The following is a 20,016-nucleotide window of genomic DNA, read 5'->3' on the forward strand; positions in this document are numbered from 1 at the left end:
ATCGGATGCATCCGGTTGTTGGCAACTCCGTTAAAAGTTTCTAAACTCAGAGGCACAACATCGCGAGACTTCCGGAAATGCAAATGGTTTGAGAAGAGAACCATTCTTCCTTAGTTGTTAATTTTCTCGAACTCTAAAGGCAGAACCTATAGATTCGAGCAAATGTCTTAAGTAGTTGAACACTTCGTGCAAGTGACACACGTTTTCATTTTCGTCAAAAACAACTATATCGAATGCGTGGCTTTGATTTGACGGCATGCACAGTTCGGCCTGAGACGACCTTCAGACCCTGCCGTGTTTGTACGTGTAACAGTATAACTTTAAACCATCCCCTCGCCCCGACCCGGGCGCGAACCAGGGACCCTCTGCACACATCAACAACGGTTGCTCACGAAGCACGGTCGTTACCCATCGCTCCACAAAGGCCACGGCCCTTGCAAAGCAAGGGGCAACACTACTTAAGTCTCAGAGCAAGTGACGTAACTGATTGAAATGCTACTAGCGCGTACCCGCTAACTAGCTAGCCATTTCACATCCGTTACATACGCATGAGCTCAGCAAGACAATTTCGCCATGGAATCCCGAAGGGTGATAGGCAGAAACTGCTTCTCCAATAGAAATCCCCCATCTTCGTACTGTACTGTCAAAGATTTGTATAACTAAACCAAGATAGATCACAGCCTGTCGTTTCCAAAGGGAACAGATGAGTCACAGTGGGCAGAACAAGCAAGGAGGTGGGCAGAGCTAGCGAGATCCAATTGTCCCGTTCTAGCAAATATCTGCATATTTCCATTAGGAAACACTCCTGAAATGCGCGTGTGCAATAACTCAATTCGACTTCCTAAACAACGCGCATTTTAAAAACTGACAATAGCGGAAGTTTACAAATCTCAGTCCACTATATTCATAACAGATTATAGTTTGGTAAACAGAACTGTATTGAGATCAAATGTTTAATCGATTAGAACATTTGCATAATGTAGGACAAAATCTCGTTCCATCTTTTCCCACTGGGCCTCCTCTCACGACCATGTTTGGTAGTGAGTGGAAACGCCAAACGGATGCTTCATATTTATACATCCAGTGAAATCTGTCTCATTGTTCGGTGGTACTGTCTTTGGCCTAATTGCTTGCTGACCAGTCACAACGGGGGTGTTCATTATGCCAATTACGTTACAAAACGTTCCGTCTGTTGCGAAATGTTTTGCAACAGAAACCGTTTACTTCAAATTGAAAACATTTTCCAACGAAATAAAGGTCTCCCCGTTTTACTTTCTTGCTGTTTGGTTCTTAAACGATAAACGGTTTTCGTTGCGAGACGTAATGAATACACCCCAGATAGCAGAAAAATTGACAATTTCGCCGGAGCGCCACCGCCCTTATGACGGTTATCAGGGCACTTTGTTGCTAGGGAAAATTGTAAAGGGGATGAGGATGAAAGCGGAGGTTAGAAAGGATACAGCTTTTGTCAGATTAACGTCAAATTTGACTTTTCGCAGCAGGTTAGAATTTAAGCAGCAGGTAAAGAGAATTAAGGTAAGGAAAAGGGTTAGGCTTAGGTAAAATTAAAAACAATACACTTTTGCCGTTAATTTGACAAAAGCTGGATCCCTTCTAGCCATGACTAGGTTAGGGGGCTCGGCCTTGCTTAATGAGTCAATCCGGAAGTAGTATGGAGCGTGTAAAATTCGGTGGTGTCAAATGAAAAATACTGAAGAGCCAGTGAAACACATACTGGCTTGGACAGATTGGTAGGAGAACAGTTGTGAAAAGGACGATGCATATTGCAAGTCTCGGTGAATTCCTATGTTGATAAATAAATCAATTGAACACATCTAGCTAAATGTCGGATCCAAGAAAGAGGGGAGGAAATGGGGACTGGACATGCTGTGAGGCACTGACACCGGTGTGCAAAACGAAGAGGGTTTAAAGTGAGAGTGAAGCCGATCAACTGAAACCATTCGACATCCAAGCTGGCTTTCCAGATAGCAAGCAACACGTCCTACCGGGGCAAATTACAAAAGGTGAGGTGGAAATTGTACTCTTGCTAAGCTAACGTTAGCTGTCTGAAGCTAGCTTGATCATTTTGACTTGATTTACCTAGCCGTGAGCTAGGTCGTTATGGAACTAGCTAGCTAACATTTGATTTATGAAAAGCTCAATTGCTTGGTTGGCTAGCTAGGATGTAAGCTAGCTAACGTCATTAATATGGAGCTGTTCACAAGTATTGCAATTTCCAAACATTTAACTCAAATTGGGGTTGCAATGGTGTGCAGACATTCAGTTTTGGTCATGCAACAAAATTGTAAAATAGTTGTGGAAGTTGGTCAACGTCTGTTATTCAAACTATTGTAGCCATTTTCTAATATTACATTGTTAATTTTGAAATTACGTTTGCCAAGTTGTTGCTGTGTAGTTGGCTAAAATGCCTCTTACAGGCAAACGATAGTCGAACTACAATGTAGCGAAGTGACACGGATACAGTTCAGTTGTCTTGACTGGCTTCAACTTGCTTTTCTTAAATACCGATGACCAGTTTTGTTTAGTAGACAACTCTTCTAAGACACATATTTACTTTAATAACAAACCTGATTCCACCAAGGCTAGTCTTTAGTTGAACTTCGACCTTCTAATTTTAGAGTTTTAACCTACCAGGTACTTACACGTCTCAGTGAGAGACAGAGGGAGGGAGGAAAAGGAGGTTGGCGTTTCAAATGGCTCTGTTCTTGACGGTGAGCAACAATTCCCTCCCATTCGTCCTTTTTTTCCCACCCCCTTCGTCGTCCTTTAAACTTTCTGATGTGTTGAAAGAGATACTGGGAGAACTAGACAGCTCTGCTTCAGGTACCGTAGAACAATACTTTTTACACCCTTTGGCACCTCCTTTCAAACCTGACTTTCTCCTTTGGCTTTTGTAACTTCTCTTACAATGCTACCATAGATTGTCAAGTTATTGCCCTCTCCCTCTTAATTGTTTGTCCTACCCACACGTCTATGCTGTCTACTCATCTGTCCTTGAACCCCAAAACCTCTAGTGCAGTACCTCCTTTTTTCTCTTTTTTTGCGTTTTCCTTAAACTGCTTAATTCCGTCGTTCACTCACCCTATAACTGTCTAGTGTTGCAATCCTACCATGTCTAGGCTACGTGTTTAAAGCCATGTGTTTCTGATGTAATGTTAACATTGTGTGTGTGTTCTAGTGAGGATCAACTGGAATAGATTTACTGTAGCTCTTGGTGTCCCATGGTGAAATGGGTAGATTAGCCTCTAACTCTGTTGAATTTGTTGCCGTTTTGAGCACCCAGGAAATGAGAGGCTCACCAATTAGCTCTCTGATATACATTTCCTGAAAGTCAAAAGTAAATAGTCCTTTTAGCCTAGCTTTTCAACCGTGAACATATGGAGTACAGATTTAATGTTGGTGTAGGATTCAGTAGCACATTACTCAACCAGACCAGGACATCCACTCAAAGTTAGTTTGTACTTAGTCCGATTGCAATGCTTACAAGATTATTGTTATCACCTGTAATTGGTTTGGACACCTTGAAAGTCTCCTGTTAGGATATACACTGTACTCTCTCTCCCACCCTGGACTCAATCGATCCCCTTATCCAAGTCGATACCCTTCTCCCAATGTCTATCCGTCTGCTAGATATAATGTTGTCAGTAACTGTTGCGCGTCATTTCTATCCACGTCAAACTTGGTGTAAAACCACGCCCACGGGTAACCTAGCAACATCCAAAGCCGCGCTGATTGGTCAGAGTTCGGGACGTTCGCTGGGACGAAGTAAATGCGCGTGAGCGAGGAACAACGCTCGAGAGAAATCCCCGCGAACGGGGAGTTTTCTATCGCCCGCGGTGCCATGTTTCGTGGCCGCGTTTGAATTGAGTTAAACTAAAAAGGCAAGTAACTCTGTAGATAGCTCCATTGAGTCACTATTACTGACAATGTTAGCTATATATTTGCCCATTCAGCTAAAGCTAGTTATGCAGCATCTCATTTAGTTGCCAACTACCACAAATGTCATATAGGTAAGTATCTCAAAACACTTTAGATAGCTTAGTGTGGTTAACGCTAGACGACGCACACTACTAGACAGCTTCAACTGACACTTTTCATGATGTCGATGCTACCCATCTGGTTAGGATGGCTGAAATTAATTTAGTATTTTATTTAACCTTTATTTAATCAGTCACTAAAAATATACATAGTTTAATGCATCTTCATAACCAAATTCTGTAAAATGTGAAGTATGGATGTCAATGTTTTTTTATTTTGGTGGGGCCCCCCTCTCTGGCATTCTTCCTCCTTTACTTCTCACTCTGACCAATCAGTGCCGCTTTGAATGTTGTTAGGTTACCCGTGGGCGTGGTTTAGCACAAAGTTCGACGTGACGATGTGAATAAAAGGGACGCACCTGTTCCCCCCCATGTCTCTCTGTCTGCTAGATACAGTGTTCTCAGTACCCGTTCCCCCATGTCTCTCTGCACTCCTGCTGTAGGCCTAGAGCTTGTTGTAAAATATCAGGACATGTCAGGATGTAGCCTAGGCTAGTCTGATGATGTGGTCAGGACCTAGACCTGTTGAAAGGATTCTCTTGGGTGTACTAAATAGTAAAATGTTGTCAGTGATATCTAGGCCTTATTTGATTGGATTTGACTTTTCAGTCATTGAAAGCTGTCCAAATATGATCCCTGACCTGGTTATGAGGCTTGGATATTATTTGGACAACTTGTTGCCATTGAAATGCTCACTCTGCAAGTATTTACAATGTTCTAAAACCAAAAACATGGCACCATTTGTATGTTTGAGTCTCTTTAAATCTTCAGCATATTGATTTTGTGCAGTGCTCTCTTCTCACAAACCCATTTATTAGGTTGATTGTCATAATATTTGACTGAATAATGAATCGTATAGCCTATGTCTTTACTTCAATTTATTTAACTAGGCAAGTCAGTTAAGAACAAATTCTTATTTGCAATGACGGCCAAACCCTAACCCGGACGATGCTTGGCCAATTGTACGCCACCCCTTGAGACTCCCTATGACGGCCGGTTGTGATACAGCCTGGAATCGAACCAGGTGACGCCTCTAGCACTGAGATGCAGTGCCTTTGACCAGTGCGCCACTCGGGAGCCCCAATAATCTCAGGACATAAAACAAAAAAAGCTTTAACAGCTAATATGTACCAGGGGTGCGACACGTGTTCTCTGCCTGTCATACCAACTGGTACGTTGGTTTATGACCTCATGTTATTGACAACAAACCCTGTTAAAACAGAAATACTTAAAAAATCTATCAGAATAAAACTTTAAAGCTTTTTAAATCTATGCCAATAATCAGTGTGATATAGACCCAGTCATCCAGGAGCTGGGTATTGGGATTTACCATGCTGGGTATTGGGATTTACCATGCTGGGTATTGGGATTTACCATGCTGGGTATTGGGATTTACCATGCTGGGTATTGGGGGGTATTATCCCTCATCTGGAGATACCTGCTGGTGGTGAACCATAACGAGAGGTCCTCCAGTGTCCCTCATCATCTGGAGATACCTGCTGGTGGTCAACCATAACGAAAGGTCCTACAGTGTCCGATTCCCAGATGGCATCCTATTCCCTAATGCACTACTTTTGACCGGAGACCATAGCAGTGTCATCTGGGAAATGCTCCACCTGGGACTCAGTGTGTTTTGTGTTTCCCAGAAGGCTGAAACTGCTCTCTCTTTCGTGTTGTTTGTTTCCAGCAACAAAGAACATGAGAGGGACCAAAGTGATATTTATTAAGGGCTGTGTATTAGCTTCGAGTGTGATCCAATCAAATATTATTTGTCACATGCGCCGAATACAACAGGTGTAGTAGACCTTATCGAGAAATTCTTACTTCAGTCAGCTCCTCAGTCAGGACTACTGTTGCTACGGATGCTGGCTGGTATACACTATATGACTAAAAGTATGTGGACACCTGCTTGTGGAACGTCTCATTCTAAACTCATGGGAATATGGAGTTGGTTCCCGCTTTGCTGTTATAACCAACTCAATTCTTCTGGGAAGGCTTTCCACTAGATGTTGGAACATTGCTGCGGGGACTTGCTTCTATTCAGCCACGAGCGTTAGTGAGGTCGGGCACTGATGTTGGCCGATTAGGCCCGCAGTCGGCGTTCCAATTCAACCCAAAGGTGTCCAATGGGGTTGGAAGTCAGGGCTCTGTGCTGGCCAGTCAAGTTCTTCCACACCAATCTCGACAAACCATTTCTCTATGGACCTCGCTTTGTGCACGGGGGCATTGTCATGCTGAAATGGGAAAGGGGGGTGCCTAGTCAGTTGTACAACTGAAATGTGTCTTCGACATTTAACCCAACTCCTCTGAACCAGAGAGGTGCGGGGGGCTGCCTTAATCGACATCCACGTCTTCAGCGCCCGGGGAACAATGGGTTAACTGCCTTGCTCAGGGGCAGAATGACAGATTTTTACCTTGTCAGCTCGGGGATTCGATCCAGCAACCTTTCAGTTACTGGCCCAACGCTCTAACCACTAGGGCCTTCCCCAAACTGTTGCCACAAAGTTGGAAGCTTAGCATCATCTAGAATGTCATTGTAGATTTCCCTTCACTGGAACTAAGGGGCCTGAACCATGTAAAACAGCCCCAGACCATTAGTCCTCCTCCATCAACCTTCACAGTTGGCGCTTTGCATTCGGGCAGGTAGAGTTCTCCTGGCATCCGCCAAACCCAGATTCGTCCGTCGGAATGCCAGATGGTGAAGCGTGATTCATCACTCCAGAGAACGTGTTTCCACTGCTCCAGAGTCCAATGGCTGCGAGCTTTATACCACTCCCACTGACGCTTGGCATTGCACATGCTTATCTTAGGCTTGTGTGTGGCTGCTTGGCCATGGAAACCCATTTCATGACGCTCCCGACGAACAGTTCTTGTGAAGGCTTTGTTTCCAAAAGCAGTTTGGAATTCAATAGTGAGTGTTGCTTCAGCAATCGACATTCACGTTTAGTGAGCTTGTGTGGCCTACCACTTCACAGCTGAGCTGTTGTAGCTCCTAGACGTTTCCACTTCACAATAACAGGACTTACAGTTGAGCGGGGCAGCTCTAGCAAGGCAGAAATATGACAAACTGACTTGTTGGAAAGTTGGCATCCTATGACAGTGCCGAGTTGAAAGTCACTGAGCTCTTCAGTAAGGCCATTCTTCTGCCAGTGTTTGTCTATGGAGATTGCAAGGCTGTGTGCTTGATTTTTTTAATACACCTTCAGCCACACCCGTTTCTGACAATCGCTGAATCCACTTATTTGAGGGGTGTCCACATACTTTTGTGTGTGTGTATATGTCCGTCCTATATAATAGTGTGTGTGTGTGTTATCTCATGTTAAATGATTTGAATAGGGATCCTCTGGTTACTGTTAACATGCTTTTAAAACCTCCATGGAATAGAAAAGGCTGGTGTTAGTCGAGGTTTCTGGACATTAGGCTAACAGTTTGGTTCAACACCAAACGCCACGACGACAGTCTGCAGAAGTACTTCAGCTTGAAATTGTGCTGACAGGATGTCCTGTTCCCCTGTGATACCCGGGCCGACGGGGTCCTGTTCCCCTGTGATACCCGGGCCGACGGGGTCCTGTTCCCCTGATACTCGGGCCGACGGGGTCCTGTGATACTCGGGCTGACGGGGTCCTGTTCCCCTGTGATACTCGGGCCGACGGGGTCCTGTGATACTCGGGCCGACGGGGTCCTGTTCCCCTGTGATACTCGGGCCGACGGGGTCCTGTGATACTCGGGCCGACGGGGTCCTGTTCCCCTGTGATACTCGGGCCGACGGGGTCCTGTTCCCCTGTGATACTCGGGCCGACGGGGTCCTGTTCCCCTGTGATACTCGGGCCGACGGGGTCCTGTTCCCCTGTGATACTCGGGCCGACGGGGTCCTGTTCCCCTGTGATACTCGGGCCGACGGGGTCCTGTTCCCCTGTGATACTCGGGCCGACGGGGTCCTGTTCCCCTGTGATACTCGGGCCGACGGGGTCCTGTTCCCCTGTGATACTCGGGCCGACGGGGTCCTGTGACACTCGGGCCGACGGGGTCCTGTGACACTCGGGCCGACGGGGTCCTGTGACACTCGGGCCGACGGGGTCCTGTGACACTCGGGCCGACGGGGTCCTGTGACACTCGGGCCGACGGGGTCCTGTGACACTCGGGCCGACGGGGTCCTGTGACACTCGGGCCGACGGGGTCCTGTGACACTCGGGCCGACGGGGTCCTGTGACACTCGGGCCGACGGGGTCCTGTGACACTCGGGCCGACGGGGTCCTGTGACACTCGGGCCGACGGGGTCCTGTGACACTCGGGCCGACGGGGTCCTGTGACACTCGGGCCGACGGGGTCCTGTGACACTCGGGCCGACGGGGTCCTGTGACACTCGGGCCGACGGGGTCCTGTGACACTCGGGCCGACGGGGTCCTGTGACACTCGGGCCGACGGGGTCCTGTGACACTCGGGCCGACGGGGTCCTGTGACACTCGGGCCGACGGGGTCCTGTGACACTCGGGCCGACGGGGTCCTGTGACACTCGGGCCGACGGGGTCCTGTGACACTCGGGCCGACGGGGTCCTGTGACACTCGGGCCGACGGGGTCCTGTGACACTCGGGCCGACGGGGTCCTGTTCCCCTGTGACACTCGGGCCGACGGGGTCCTGTTCCCCTGTGACACTCGGGCCGACGGGGTCCTGTTCCCCTGTGACACTCGGGCCGACGGGGTCCTGTTCCCCTGTGACACCCGGGCCGACGGGGTCCTGTTCCCCTGTGACACCCGGGCCGACGGGGTCCTGTTCCCCTGTGACACCCGGGCCGACGGGGTCCTGTTCCCCTGTGACACCCGGGCCGACGGGGTCCTGTTCCCCTGTGACACCCGGGCCGACGGGGTCCTGTTCCCCTGTGACACCCGGGCCGACGGGGTCCTGTTCCCCTGTGACACCCGGGCCGACGGGGTCCTGTTCCCCTGTGACACCCGGGCCGACGGGGTCCTGTTCCCCTGTGACACCCGGCCGACGGGGTCCTGTTCCCCTGTGACACCCGGGCCGACGGGGTCCTGTTCCCCTGTGACACCCGGGCCGACGGGGTCCTGTTCCCCTGTGACACCCGGGCCGACGGGGTCCTGTTCCCCTGTGACACCCGGGCCGACGGGGTCCTGTTCCCCTGTGACACCCGGGCCGACGGGGTCCTGTTCCCCTGTGACACCCGGGCCGACGGGGTCCTGTTCCCCTGTGACACCCGGGCCGACGGGGTCCTGTTCCCCTGTGACACCCGGGCCGACGGGGTCCTGTTCCCCTGTGATACTCGGGCCGACGGGGTCCTGTGATACTCGGGCCGACGGGGTCCTGTTCCCCTGTGATACTCGGGCCGACGGGGTCCTGTGATACTCGGGCCGACGGGGTCCTGTTCCCCTGTGATACTCGGGCCGACGGGGTCCTGTTCCCCTGTGATACTCGGGCCGACGGGGTCCTGTGATACTCGGGCCGACGGGGTCCTGTGATACTCGGGCCGACGGGGTCCTGTTCCCCTGTGATACTCGGGCCGACGGGGTCCTGTTCCCCTGTGATACTAGGGCCGACGGGGTCCTGTTCCCCTGTGATACTAGGGCCGACGGGGTCCTGTTCCCCTGTGATACTAGGGCCGACGGGGTCCTGTTCCCCTGTGATACTCGGGCCGACGGGGTCCTGTTCCCCTGTGATACTCGGGCCGACGGGGTCTTGTTCCCCTGTGGTACTCGGGCCGACGGGGTCCTGTGATACTCGGGCCGACGGGGTCCTGTTCCCCTGTGACACTCGGGCCGACGGGGTCCTGTGACACTCGGGCCGACGGGGTCCTGTGACACTCGGGCCGACGGGGTCCTGTGACACTCGGGCCGACGGGGTCCTGTGACACTCGGGCCGACGGGGTCCTGTGACACTCGGGCCGACGGGGTCCTGTGACACTCGGGCCGACGGGGTCCTGTGACACTCGGGCCGACGGGGTCCTGTGACACTCGGGCCGACGGGGTCCTGTGACACTCGGGCCGACGGGGTCCTGTGACACTCGGGCCGACGGGGTCCTGTGACACTCGGGCCGACGGGGTCCTGTGACACTCGGGCCGACGGGGTCCTGTGACACCCGGGCCGACGGGGTCCTGTGACACCCGGGCCGACGGGGTCCTGTGATACCCGGGCCGACGGGGTCCTGTTCCCCTGTGACACTCGGGCCGACGGGGTCCTGTTCCCCTGTGATACTCGGGCCGACGGGGTCCTGTGATACTCGGGCCGACGGGGTCCTGTGACACTCGGGCCGACGGGGTCCTGTTCCCCTGTGATACTAGGGCCGACGGGGTCCTGTTCCCCTGTGATACTAGGGCCGACGGGGTCCTGTTCCCCTGTGATACTCGGGCCGACGGGGTCCTGTTCCCCTGTGATACTCGGGCCGACGGGGTCTTGTTCCCCTGTGGTACTCGGGCCGACGGGGTCCTGTGATACTCGGGCCGACGGGGTCCTGTTCCCCTGTGATACTAGGGCCGACGGGGTCCTGTTCCCATGTGATACTAGGGCCGACGGGGTCCTGTTCCCCTGTGATACTCGGGCCGACGGGGTCCTGTTCCCCTGTGATACTCGGGCCGACGGGGTCCTGTTCCCCTGTGGTACTCGGGCCGACGGGGTCCTGTGATACTCGGGCCGACGGGGTCCTGTTCCCCTGTGATACTCGGGCCGACGGGGTCCTGTGACACTCGGGCCGACGGGGTCCTGTGACACTCGGGCCGACGGGGTCCTGTGACACTCGGGCCGACGGGGTCCTGTGACACTCGGGCCGACGGGGTCCTGTGACACTCGGGCCGACGGGGTCCTGTGACACTCGGGCCGACGGGGTCCTGTGACACCCGGGCCGACGGGGTCCTGTGACACCCGGGCCGACGGGGTCCTGTGATACCCGGGCCGACGGGGTCCTGTGATACCCGGGCCGACGGGGTCCTGTTCCCCTGTGACACTCGGGCCGACGGGGTCCTGTTCCCCTGTGATACTCGGGCCGACGGGGTCCTGTGATACTCGGGCCGACGGGGTCCTGTGATACTCGGGCCGACGGGGTCCTGTGACACTCGGGCCGACGGGGTCCTGTGACACTCGGGCCGACGGGTACATAATATAGTTAATACATTCCGCTGTGTAGTGATCTTAAGAAGGGTAGTGAAAATGAAGCTGTTCCCGTACTGGACCTCACAGTTTGATTCATAGCCTCAAAACACACCAATAGTTTTATGGTGACACTGGTGAGCGATGAAGAGGCAACAGCCACAAGATTTGTGGTTGGACCATCTCCTACTGAACAGTTTGGGTCGTGTTCTGATTCTGCTCAATGACGGTCAGCGAATTTTTTTGATGATATAACTCCAGTAATATCCTGATCTGTCCAGAAATCCACTCGTTTTAGTCAAGAAGGCACTGATGTTTTGGATCATATAGTGCTTGTTTATTTCAGACTGTTTCACTGATAGAAAATTTGAAATGTACAAAATTGATGCTAACATACTTTCTTATTTTCTCTGTTTCAGGAGGATGGCTGAGGGATAAAGTCAAGGACTGTCAGCCCCTCCACCCCAACGTGACCCTGGTTATCTTACCCAAACACCCCTTTCTTCTCCCCCTGTTTTTCTCAATTTCCTCTTGCCTCAACTCACTCTCCTGTCCCACTGTTTCATGGAGGAGAGTCCAACCGATACAACAACACACTGGGTTAATACTCACGTCTCTACAATAGAGGTTCTGGATCATTCTCCTGTCATGTTATCGATCAGACTCAATGATTGGATGAGCAGTAAGGATCACGTGATCAGACCACTGTTCTCTCCACCCCTATTGGACGTCTTCTCTTTCTCATCTTTGTGATTGATTTGGACCCTATTGGCTGTTGTCATTTCAACTCTTGTCCCCCCTCCGCTGTTTTATTTTCCTCACTGCAGTCTATCCTCTGATGTCATTGGGCCATGGTTCGCAAGAGAGGTTCCTTTATCTTGTGTGGAGCTTTCCTATTCGTCGCCTGCAATGGCTTGCTTCTCCTTTTCCTTTGGGGACGGCCTCCCATTGGTCGATTTGGGGAAGGGGGAGGGGCTGAGCCAGGGGGAAGGGAAGAGTGGGGAGTGGCCAAAAGAAAAGGGGGTGGGACTAATCTGGCTGGTGAGGTGATCCGATTGGCCGAGGAGGTAGAATCGGAACTCGAGACCCAGAAGGAACTTCTGAAGCAGATTCAGAGTCACAGGTCACTATGGGAAAAGAGGAGAGGGATGAGAAGAAGACAGATGGATGGAGGGAAAGTAGAAAATAAAGAGGAACACAAACCGCCGCCACAGTTGCCTCCAGTACCTCCAAGGGACGATTCAGAGAACAAGGACCAAAGTCAAGAAAAAAATAAACAGGAATTTATTGTTGTAGCAGTCCCAGACCTTAAAGTAGACACACAACCGGACAATGACATAAAAGAACTGAACTACACCAAATTGGAAGTCACTGTCACCAGCCCACAAGTTGTCATTCCCATATTGGTTATTGCCTGTGACAGGGTGACCGTGAAAAGGAGTCTTGACAAATTGATCCAATACCGCCCCTCTGCAGAACTCTATCCGATCATAGTTAGCCAGGACTGCGGCCATGCTGAGACGGCTCGCGTGATTGGCTCATATGGCAGTCAGGTGACCCACATTAGCCAACCAGATCACTCGGACATCCGGGTACGGCCGGAGCACAGGAAGTTCCAGGGCTACTATAAGATTGCCAGACACTACCGCTGGGCCCTCAACCAGGTGTTCAACACACTCTCTCACTCCACCGTTGTGATCGTGGAAGATGACTTGGAGGTAAGTGAACAGTAACTGAAATCTATACACCACTGTCTGCATGCACTGTAATTGAGGAATGGATTTAAAGTGCAGCTCAGTCTGAATGTCTTGGACTCATTGATTTAGAAATGTATGAGTTTCTGGTGACTTGCATGCAGCTCAATATAAGTATCTAGTAGCCTTGCTTGTGGCTCATAGGAGTCTTTCTCCTGTTTTCTGTAGCGTGAAGCATCTTGATGTACAGTACACCCCCTGGACAGAACACTAGTGTATCGCAGGGCATTGAGTCCCATTTTTACAGCCTTTGGTATGACTCGGCTGGGAATCGAACTCCCAACCCTCAGGTGCGGACACTCTAACCACAAAGCCTGTTGGTCAGTTTAGTATTCGTGTAAAGCAGCACTAGATTCATGAACGAGGCCTACAAGTGAAGAATCCACTGCTGTTTTTCAAGTTACACGCCAACATCCAGCCCTGGCGTTATCCCAGAACCGCCATTTCTTTAAGGGAACGACGACCCTGTGGCCTACAACAAAACATGAAGTGCTCTGTTTGCAGCGCTGAGCTTCAACCCCCCCCTCCCTTTGCAACGGGGACAGAATATGCCGTCTGTCTGCCTGCTCAGCACGTTCCATAGGGTTATATGGGAATGTATTTAATTCCATCTGGCTCACATTGACATTTGGGATAATGATGATAGAAGTTGATCCTAAAATGTCCCTCATTTGCACAGCACTTTCATTGGGATAACCTAAAACAGCTTTTGCATTAAACATTTCGTAACATTTCTTTTTATGGCCTCACAACAGTAGTTTATTGGTCTAGGGCATGTATTCCCAAACTAGGGCAATGCTGTTGGGGGGTATGCCAAATAAAAATGTGATTTAAAATAATATTTAAAAAATAAATTTTCACATTTTCAAACAGTACATTTATATTTTCCCACGGGGCTATACATTTTTGATGAGGTTTTTTTTCTCGCCTGAGTAGCCTCGTTTCACTGCCAAAAATCAAATTCAACCATCTAAAGTTGAGCGAAATAACACATTGTCAAATACAGGTAGCCTAGTCAAATAATTAACATCCAATCACATTAACTGTTATTCTCTCGTGGGAAACCTTCAGTCTTGTCCAGACATTTTTAGGAATGAAACGTGACATTTTGAAAAATAAGCCACTGGAGTTTTTTGAGCGAAAATAAAGACAACTTTCGAGTAGGAAGACATGTATAAAAGCAACAGATATCATTAATAAGAAGAGGCTAGAAGTGTCTTATATGGTGAGCTACCGAGTGGCTAGGGCAGGCAAGCCCCATGCTATTGTGGAGGACTGGCTAGGACAGGCAAGCCCCATGCTATTGTGGAGGACTGGCTAGGACAGGCAAGCCCCATACTATTGTGGAGGACTGGCTAGGACAGGCAAGCCCCATACTATTGTGGAGGACTGGCTAGGACAGGCAAGCCCCATGCTATTGTGGAGGACTGGCTAGGACAGGCAAGCCCCATGCTATTGTGGAGGACTGGCTAGGACAGGCAAGCCCCATACTATTGTGGAGGACTGGCTAGGACAGGCAAGCCCCATACTATTGTGGAGGACTTAATTCTTCCTGCTGTCACGGATATGGCTGGGACAATGCTGGGGGAAAAGGCCCAAAAAACAATACAATGACTTCATCAAACAACACTGTTTCACAACATGGCAGGAGATGTGTGCGAAGGAGTAATTGTTTCAAAACAAGCCAGTGAATTATGAGTTACAGCTGGATGAGTCAACATACGTGGCGGGCCTGGCACAGCTCCTGGTATATGTCCATTATGTTTATGGGGGGGTCAATTAAGGAAGACATCCTCTTCTGGAAACCAGGACAGGATATTTTTAAATTACTGGACAGCTTTGTGACATCAAATGGACTTTGGTGGTCAAGATGTGTTGGTATCTGTACTGATGGTGCAAAAGCCATGACAGGGAGACATAGTGGAGGGGTAACACGTGTGCAAGCAGTTGCTCCCGACGCCACTTGGGTTCACTGCAGCATCAACTGAGAGGCTCTTGCTGCCAAGGGAAAACCTGACAGCTTGAAAGACGTTTTGGACACTACAGTGAAAATGGTTAACTTTGTTAAACCCCTGAGCTCTCGCGTGTATTTTCTGCACTATGCAATGATACAGTGTCTTGCAAAAGTATTCACCCCCTTGGTGTTTTTCCTATTTTGTTGCATTACAACCTGTAATTTAAATTATTATTATTTGGATTTCATGTAATGTACAGACACAAAATAGTACAGATTGGTGAAGTGAAATGAAAAAAAAAGTACTTGTTTCAAAAAATTCTAAACAGAAAAGTGGTGCGTTCATATGTATTCACCCCTTTGCTATGAAGCCCCTAAATTAGATCTGGTGCAACCAATTACCTTCAGAAGTCACATCATTAGTTAGATTGCACACAGGTGGACTTTATTTAAGTGTCACATGATCTCAGTGTGTGTGCAATTGAGAATCTGTGGTATGACGTAAAGATTGCTGTACACCAGCGGAACCCATCCAACTTGAAGGAGCTGGAGCAGTTTTGCCTTGAAGAATGGGCAAAAATCCCAGTGGCTACATGTGCCAAGCTTATAGAGACATACCCCAAGAGACTTGCAGCTGTAATTTCTGCAAAAGGTGGCTCTACAAAGTATTGATTTGGGGGGGGGGGGGGGGTGAATAGTTTTCCACGCTCAAGTTTTCAGTTTTTTTGTCTTATTTCACAATGAAAAATATTTAGTATCTTCAAAGTGGTAGGCATGTTGTGTAAATCAAATGATACAAACCCCCCCAAAATCAATTTTAAAATTGGAAAAATGTCAAGAGGGTGAATACTTTTGTAAGCCAATGTATGAGCTCTTTGTCATGTCCCACGAGCCGGGTTGTGACACTCACTCACTCTTATGTTTAAAAAAAATGTATCATGGTGTTTGGCAGCCTTACAGTGATGGCAAAAACAACATTTGAAAGTGTGCTGACCCTGGTGCTAGAGGGGCTACGCAGCTGGAAATTGAATGTTTGAAGGGGTACGGGACTATAAAAAGTTTGGTAATCACTGGTCTAGGGGAATCACTGGTCTAGGGGAATCACTGGTCTAGGGGAATCACTGGTCTAGGGGAATTACTGGTCTAGGGGAATTACTGGTCTAGGGTAAGTAGTGGTCTAGGGTAAGTAGTGGTCTAGTGTGACCAGTGGTTAGCCACAGTAGGCTTTGTTCTGTTTAGGCCCAGTTAAAGCCCATCATTAAGAGTCATTTAGCAGGCGCTTTTATCCAAAACTACTTAGTCAAGCATGAATGCTTTTTTTGTATGGCTGGCCTTAGTGGGAATCGAACCCACAATCCTGGCCGTTTTAGAGGCGCCATGCTCTACCATATTTAGATCACTAAACTGACCTCAAGCCAGTAGATGAACCAAGGAGGACAGAGAATGGTGCACAGTAGGGACAGAGCATGGTGCACAGTAGGGACAGAGCATGGTGCACAGTAGGGACAGAGCATGGTGCACAGTAGGGACAGAGCATGGTGCACAGTAGGGACAGAGCATGGTGCACAGTAGGGACAGAGAATGGTGCATAGTAGGGACAGAGAATGGTGCACAGTAGGGACAGAGAATGGTGCACAGTAGGGACAGAGAATGGTGCACAGTAGGGACAGAGAATGGTGCACAGTAGGGACAGAGAATGGTGCACAGTAGGGACAGAGAATGGTGCACAGTAGGGACAGAGAATGGTGCACAGTAGGGACAGAGAATGGTGCACAGTAGGGACAGAGAATGGTGCACAGTAGGGACAGAGAATGGTGCACAGTAGGGACAGAGAATGGTGCACAGTAGGGACAGAGAATGGTGCACAGTAGGGACAGAGAATGGTGCACAGTAGGGACAGAGAATGGTGCACAGTAGGGACAGAGACGAGTGGACATCTGGAATCCTGGTTTGTGTTCCCAGATTAGCAGATTTGAACAGATTTAGCGGATTAACTACTTTGACACCCGGCAGAGTGGGGTGTGAAGACAGACCCCCCCCCCTCCATCCTGCCCCGCTCATCCCCCATCAATTCAGACCAAGGCCTTGTCCCAAATGGCATCCTATATACTGCAGCACTATCTTTTAAACAGGACCCATAGGGCTCTAGTTTAAAGTAGTGCACCATATAGGGGATAAGGTTCTATTTGAGACGCTAGTCAAAATGAAACTGCCAACTGGCTGAACAAATGGAAACAAACTGCATAGGCAGAATTCGTCATGAGTTACAGGAAATTACCAAAATAACAGAGTTGTTACCGGGAAAGGGAAAAGGGGATACCTAGTCAGTTGTACAACTGAAATGTCTTCTTCTCTTAACCCCTCTGACTCAGAGAGGTGCGGGGGGCTGTCTTAATCGACATCTACGTCTGCAGCGCCCTTGGGACACGAGTCACCAGTTAAAAGCTTCTAGGCTAGACTTTGCTCCCCTAAATCAAACATTGAGAAACTGCGGGGAAAAATGTACTGGGAACTGTGTCCACTTATGTAACCGTTCCCGCAGTTGCTTTTCTACATATTGTGACTACCAACCTGAACACACATTCATCATGTTTGCTTTGGTCATTCATTTCATGTTGACACACTATTGACATTGTATTAACCAGATAGCCCAACATTTTGAACTTCTCATTCATTGAGGCCCCTATTGGGTGTTTATCAAGCCTGCTCAAGTTCTTGTCCTTTTGTTGTTGTTGTTATTAGGCTTGTATTGCATGGATTCGTACTGCAGATGCAGTTTTCACAGCCAGTTGATTGTTGATGAGCAGAAACAAACATGTTTGGCATTACAATGGGTGATGCATAGTTGCCATGATATCACAAACAGATCTGGGACCAGACTACAGCTTCCATAATTCCATAACAAATAGTGGTGCAGGATATATAATGAGTAATTCATTTTATAACTGGAAGAACAAACATACAAAGACAAGTTATCCTACTGTAAAACAGATGACTGATCCAAAGCTTCTCTGTCCCGTCCAGGTGGCCCCAGACTTCTTTGAGTACTTCCGCGCCCTGCACCCCATCTTGACCTCTGACCCCACCCTGTGGTGTGTTTCTGCCTGGAACGACAATGGCAGGGAGGGGCTGGTGGACCCTGGGAAGGCTGACCTCCTCTACAGGACAGACTTCTTCCCGGGGCTGGGCTGGATGCTGCTGAAGGACGTCTGGGCAGAACTAGAGCCCAAGTGGCCCACGGCATTCTGGGACGACTGGATGCGTCACCCCGAGCAGCGTAAAGAACGCTCCTGCATCCGTCCAGAGATCTCCAGAACTATGACCTTCGGACGCAAGGGTGTCAGCTTGGGTCAGTTCTTTGACCAGTATCTGCGTTATATTAAACTCAACACTGACTTTGTGCCTTTCACCAAACAGGATCTGTCTTACTTGATGAAGGAGAACTTTGACGTGAACTTTGTGAAGGAGGTTTACAGCGCCCCCCTGGTTAAGGTGGAGGAGCTGCAACAAGGCGGAGGTTTGAAGGGAACTGGTCCGTACCGGGTGCAATATTCCAGCCGGGAGAGTTTTAAAGTCATGGCCCGTAACTTAGGGGTTATGGATGACTTGAAATCGGGGGTTCCCCGTGCAGGTTACAGGGGCGTGGTCAGCTTCCTGTCCCGTGGACGACGGATCTTCTTAGCCCCACCTGAAGGATGGACAAAGTACGACGTCAGCTGGAGCTGAGAGGTTTGGACAGGACGTAGTGGGAATAGTATCGAAGACCGACTTGAGAAAACACCCTCTCAAACCAAAGAAAACAAAAAAACATGAAGGAACGGAAGCTAAACCAAACAGACAGGCTTGGTGGGTGAAGGGATTTGACCTGTGGTAGAAGTAGGTTGGGTAGAGGAGGAGTAAAGGCACTCCTTGTTTTATGAGCGAACCTGAATGCAGTGTGATACAGGGCACAGCCCAGGGGCTGAAACCACAGTCTCTCAGAAAGTAAGAATCATTTAGTGCTTGGTTGTTCTCCTGCTAGAGCTTGTCTAGGAAAGGTTTACTTCAACACAATGTCTTAAACTGAATCTTAAAGTTTTGGACAACCACAAATTTGATTACATCGGTTGATTGGGAGGCCTCAGATTAGCTTTTTGTCTTGTTCCCCGTGTCACCAGGTCTTTAAAGGAGAGGCCAAACCCCTCTCTGGTCACATCTCAAATTGCACCCGTTTCCCTATTTAGTGCACTACTGTTGACCAGGGCCCATAGGCTGTACCAAATTGCACCCTATTCCCTATGTCTACATTCTACTTTAAAAGAACTTGCAGTATTCTACTCACTCAAAGTGAATGAATGAGGTCAAAATATTAGTTAGACTGGTATTAATTGAGTATTATAAATATGATTGTCTAATTTGGTTTATTCACAAAATAAACATAAAATGTTTTTTTTGGGGGGGGGAAAGGCTATTTTGGGAAATGTATTTTATTTAGCTATCTTGTAAATGGTTTATAAAGAGATCATTCTTCAAATGGGCAGAGGTTCATACATTGCCATGCAGCGCACCAATTTAACACATTGTATGTGACATTCTGTTGATGTTGGGTTTATCCCAAATGGTACCTTATTCCCTAGAAAGGGAAGAGAGAGCCATTTGGATGCTGACTATACTTGTGCCCTTTTCCAAACGAAGGGTCAGTTGTAATTCCATGACATTCAAACGGTGGTATTCTACGGTTCGGTTTGTTGAAAAACCAATGATTATGATTGTTTTGTTTTTTTCCCCCCATTGACATGATGGGTGATACATTAATGTACTGCATTTAGTTCTGGGGGTGATTGATTCATATGTCCTTATGGTGAAGAAAAAAACATAACACTGCCTGACCGTGTTTATAACTTTAATACATTACAAATAAAACTGACTATTTTGATATTTGTCCATGTGTCTTTTGAGTATCAGCAGTTTTCCAGACTAGTGACCTAACGGCTCTTAAGTCTTAAGCCTGGCTCTTTTCCCACTTGTGCCTGTAACCTCTGGCTGTGTCACAAATGGCACCCTATTCCCTATATAGTGCAGGACTTTAGACCAGAGCCCTATGGAACTATATATATATATATATATATATAGCACTACATTTGACCAAAACCCTATGGGCTATATAGGGTGTC

The 20,016-nt window shown here is 48.9% G+C and overlaps 2 protein-coding genes across 4 annotated transcripts; one reads left to right on the top strand and one right to left on the bottom strand.

The window, feature by feature from the left end:
* The first annotated feature begins 1,659 nt into the window (after positions 1–1,659).
* Positions 1,660–19,778, top strand: mgat1b (alpha-1,3-mannosyl-glycoprotein 2-beta-N-acetylglucosaminyltransferase b). Of its 3 annotated transcripts, XM_055877336.1 has the most exons (4): positions 1,660–2,024; positions 2,656–2,732; positions 11,575–12,873; positions 17,888–19,778. In XM_055877336.1, exons 3-4 carry the CDS (start codon positions 12,007–12,009, stop codon positions 18,587–18,589), a joined length of 1,569 nt encoding a protein of 522 aa, XP_055733311.1. In that variant the 5' UTR covers positions 1,660–2,024; positions 2,656–2,732; positions 11,575–12,006; the 3' UTR covers positions 18,590–19,778. The 3 variants fall into 3 exon arrangements, with proteins under 3 accessions (XP_055733311.1, XP_055733310.1, XP_055733309.1); XM_055877335.1 differs by lacking the exon at positions 2,656–2,732; XM_055877334.1 differs by lacking the exons at positions 1,660–2,024; positions 2,656–2,732 and adding an exon at positions 2,739–2,844.
* On the bottom strand, positions 7,480–11,164 carry LOC129820349 (collagen alpha-1(I) chain-like). The gene is made up of 2 exons (XM_055877416.1): positions 10,640–11,164; positions 7,480–10,539 (listed from the first exon to the last, which is right to left on the bottom strand). The coding sequence occupies exons 1-2, from the start codon at positions 11,162–11,164 to the stop codon at positions 7,480–7,482; spliced, it is 3,585 nt and encodes a 1,194-aa protein (XP_055733391.1).
* Positions 19,779–20,016: the final 238 nt, after the last annotated feature.

This window comes from Salvelinus fontinalis, chromosome 22 (assembly GCF_029448725.1).
Source record: "Salvelinus fontinalis isolate EN_2023a chromosome 22, ASM2944872v1, whole genome shotgun sequence".
Taxonomy (NCBI): Eukaryota; Metazoa; Chordata; class Actinopteri; order Salmoniformes; family Salmonidae; genus Salvelinus; species Salvelinus fontinalis.

Excerpts from the sequence above, each read along its gene's own strand:
- LOC129820349 (XM_055877416.1), bottom strand. The coding sequence starts at position 11,164 with ATGTACCCGTCGGCCCGAGTGTCACAGGACCCCGTCGGCCCGAGTGTC. Across the intron at positions 10,540-10,639 it reads ACAGGACCCCGTCGGCCCGA|TATCACAGGGGAACAGGACC; the intron begins GTATCACAGGGG and ends CGTCGGCCCTAG.
- mgat1b (XM_055877336.1), top strand. The coding sequence starts at position 12,007 with ATGGTTCGCAAGAGAGGTTCCTTTATCTTGTGTGGAGCTTTCCTATTC. Across the intron at positions 12,874-17,887 it reads TCGTGGAAGATGACTTGGAG|GTGGCCCCAGACTTCTTTGA; the intron begins GTAAGTGAACAG and ends TGTCCCGTCCAG.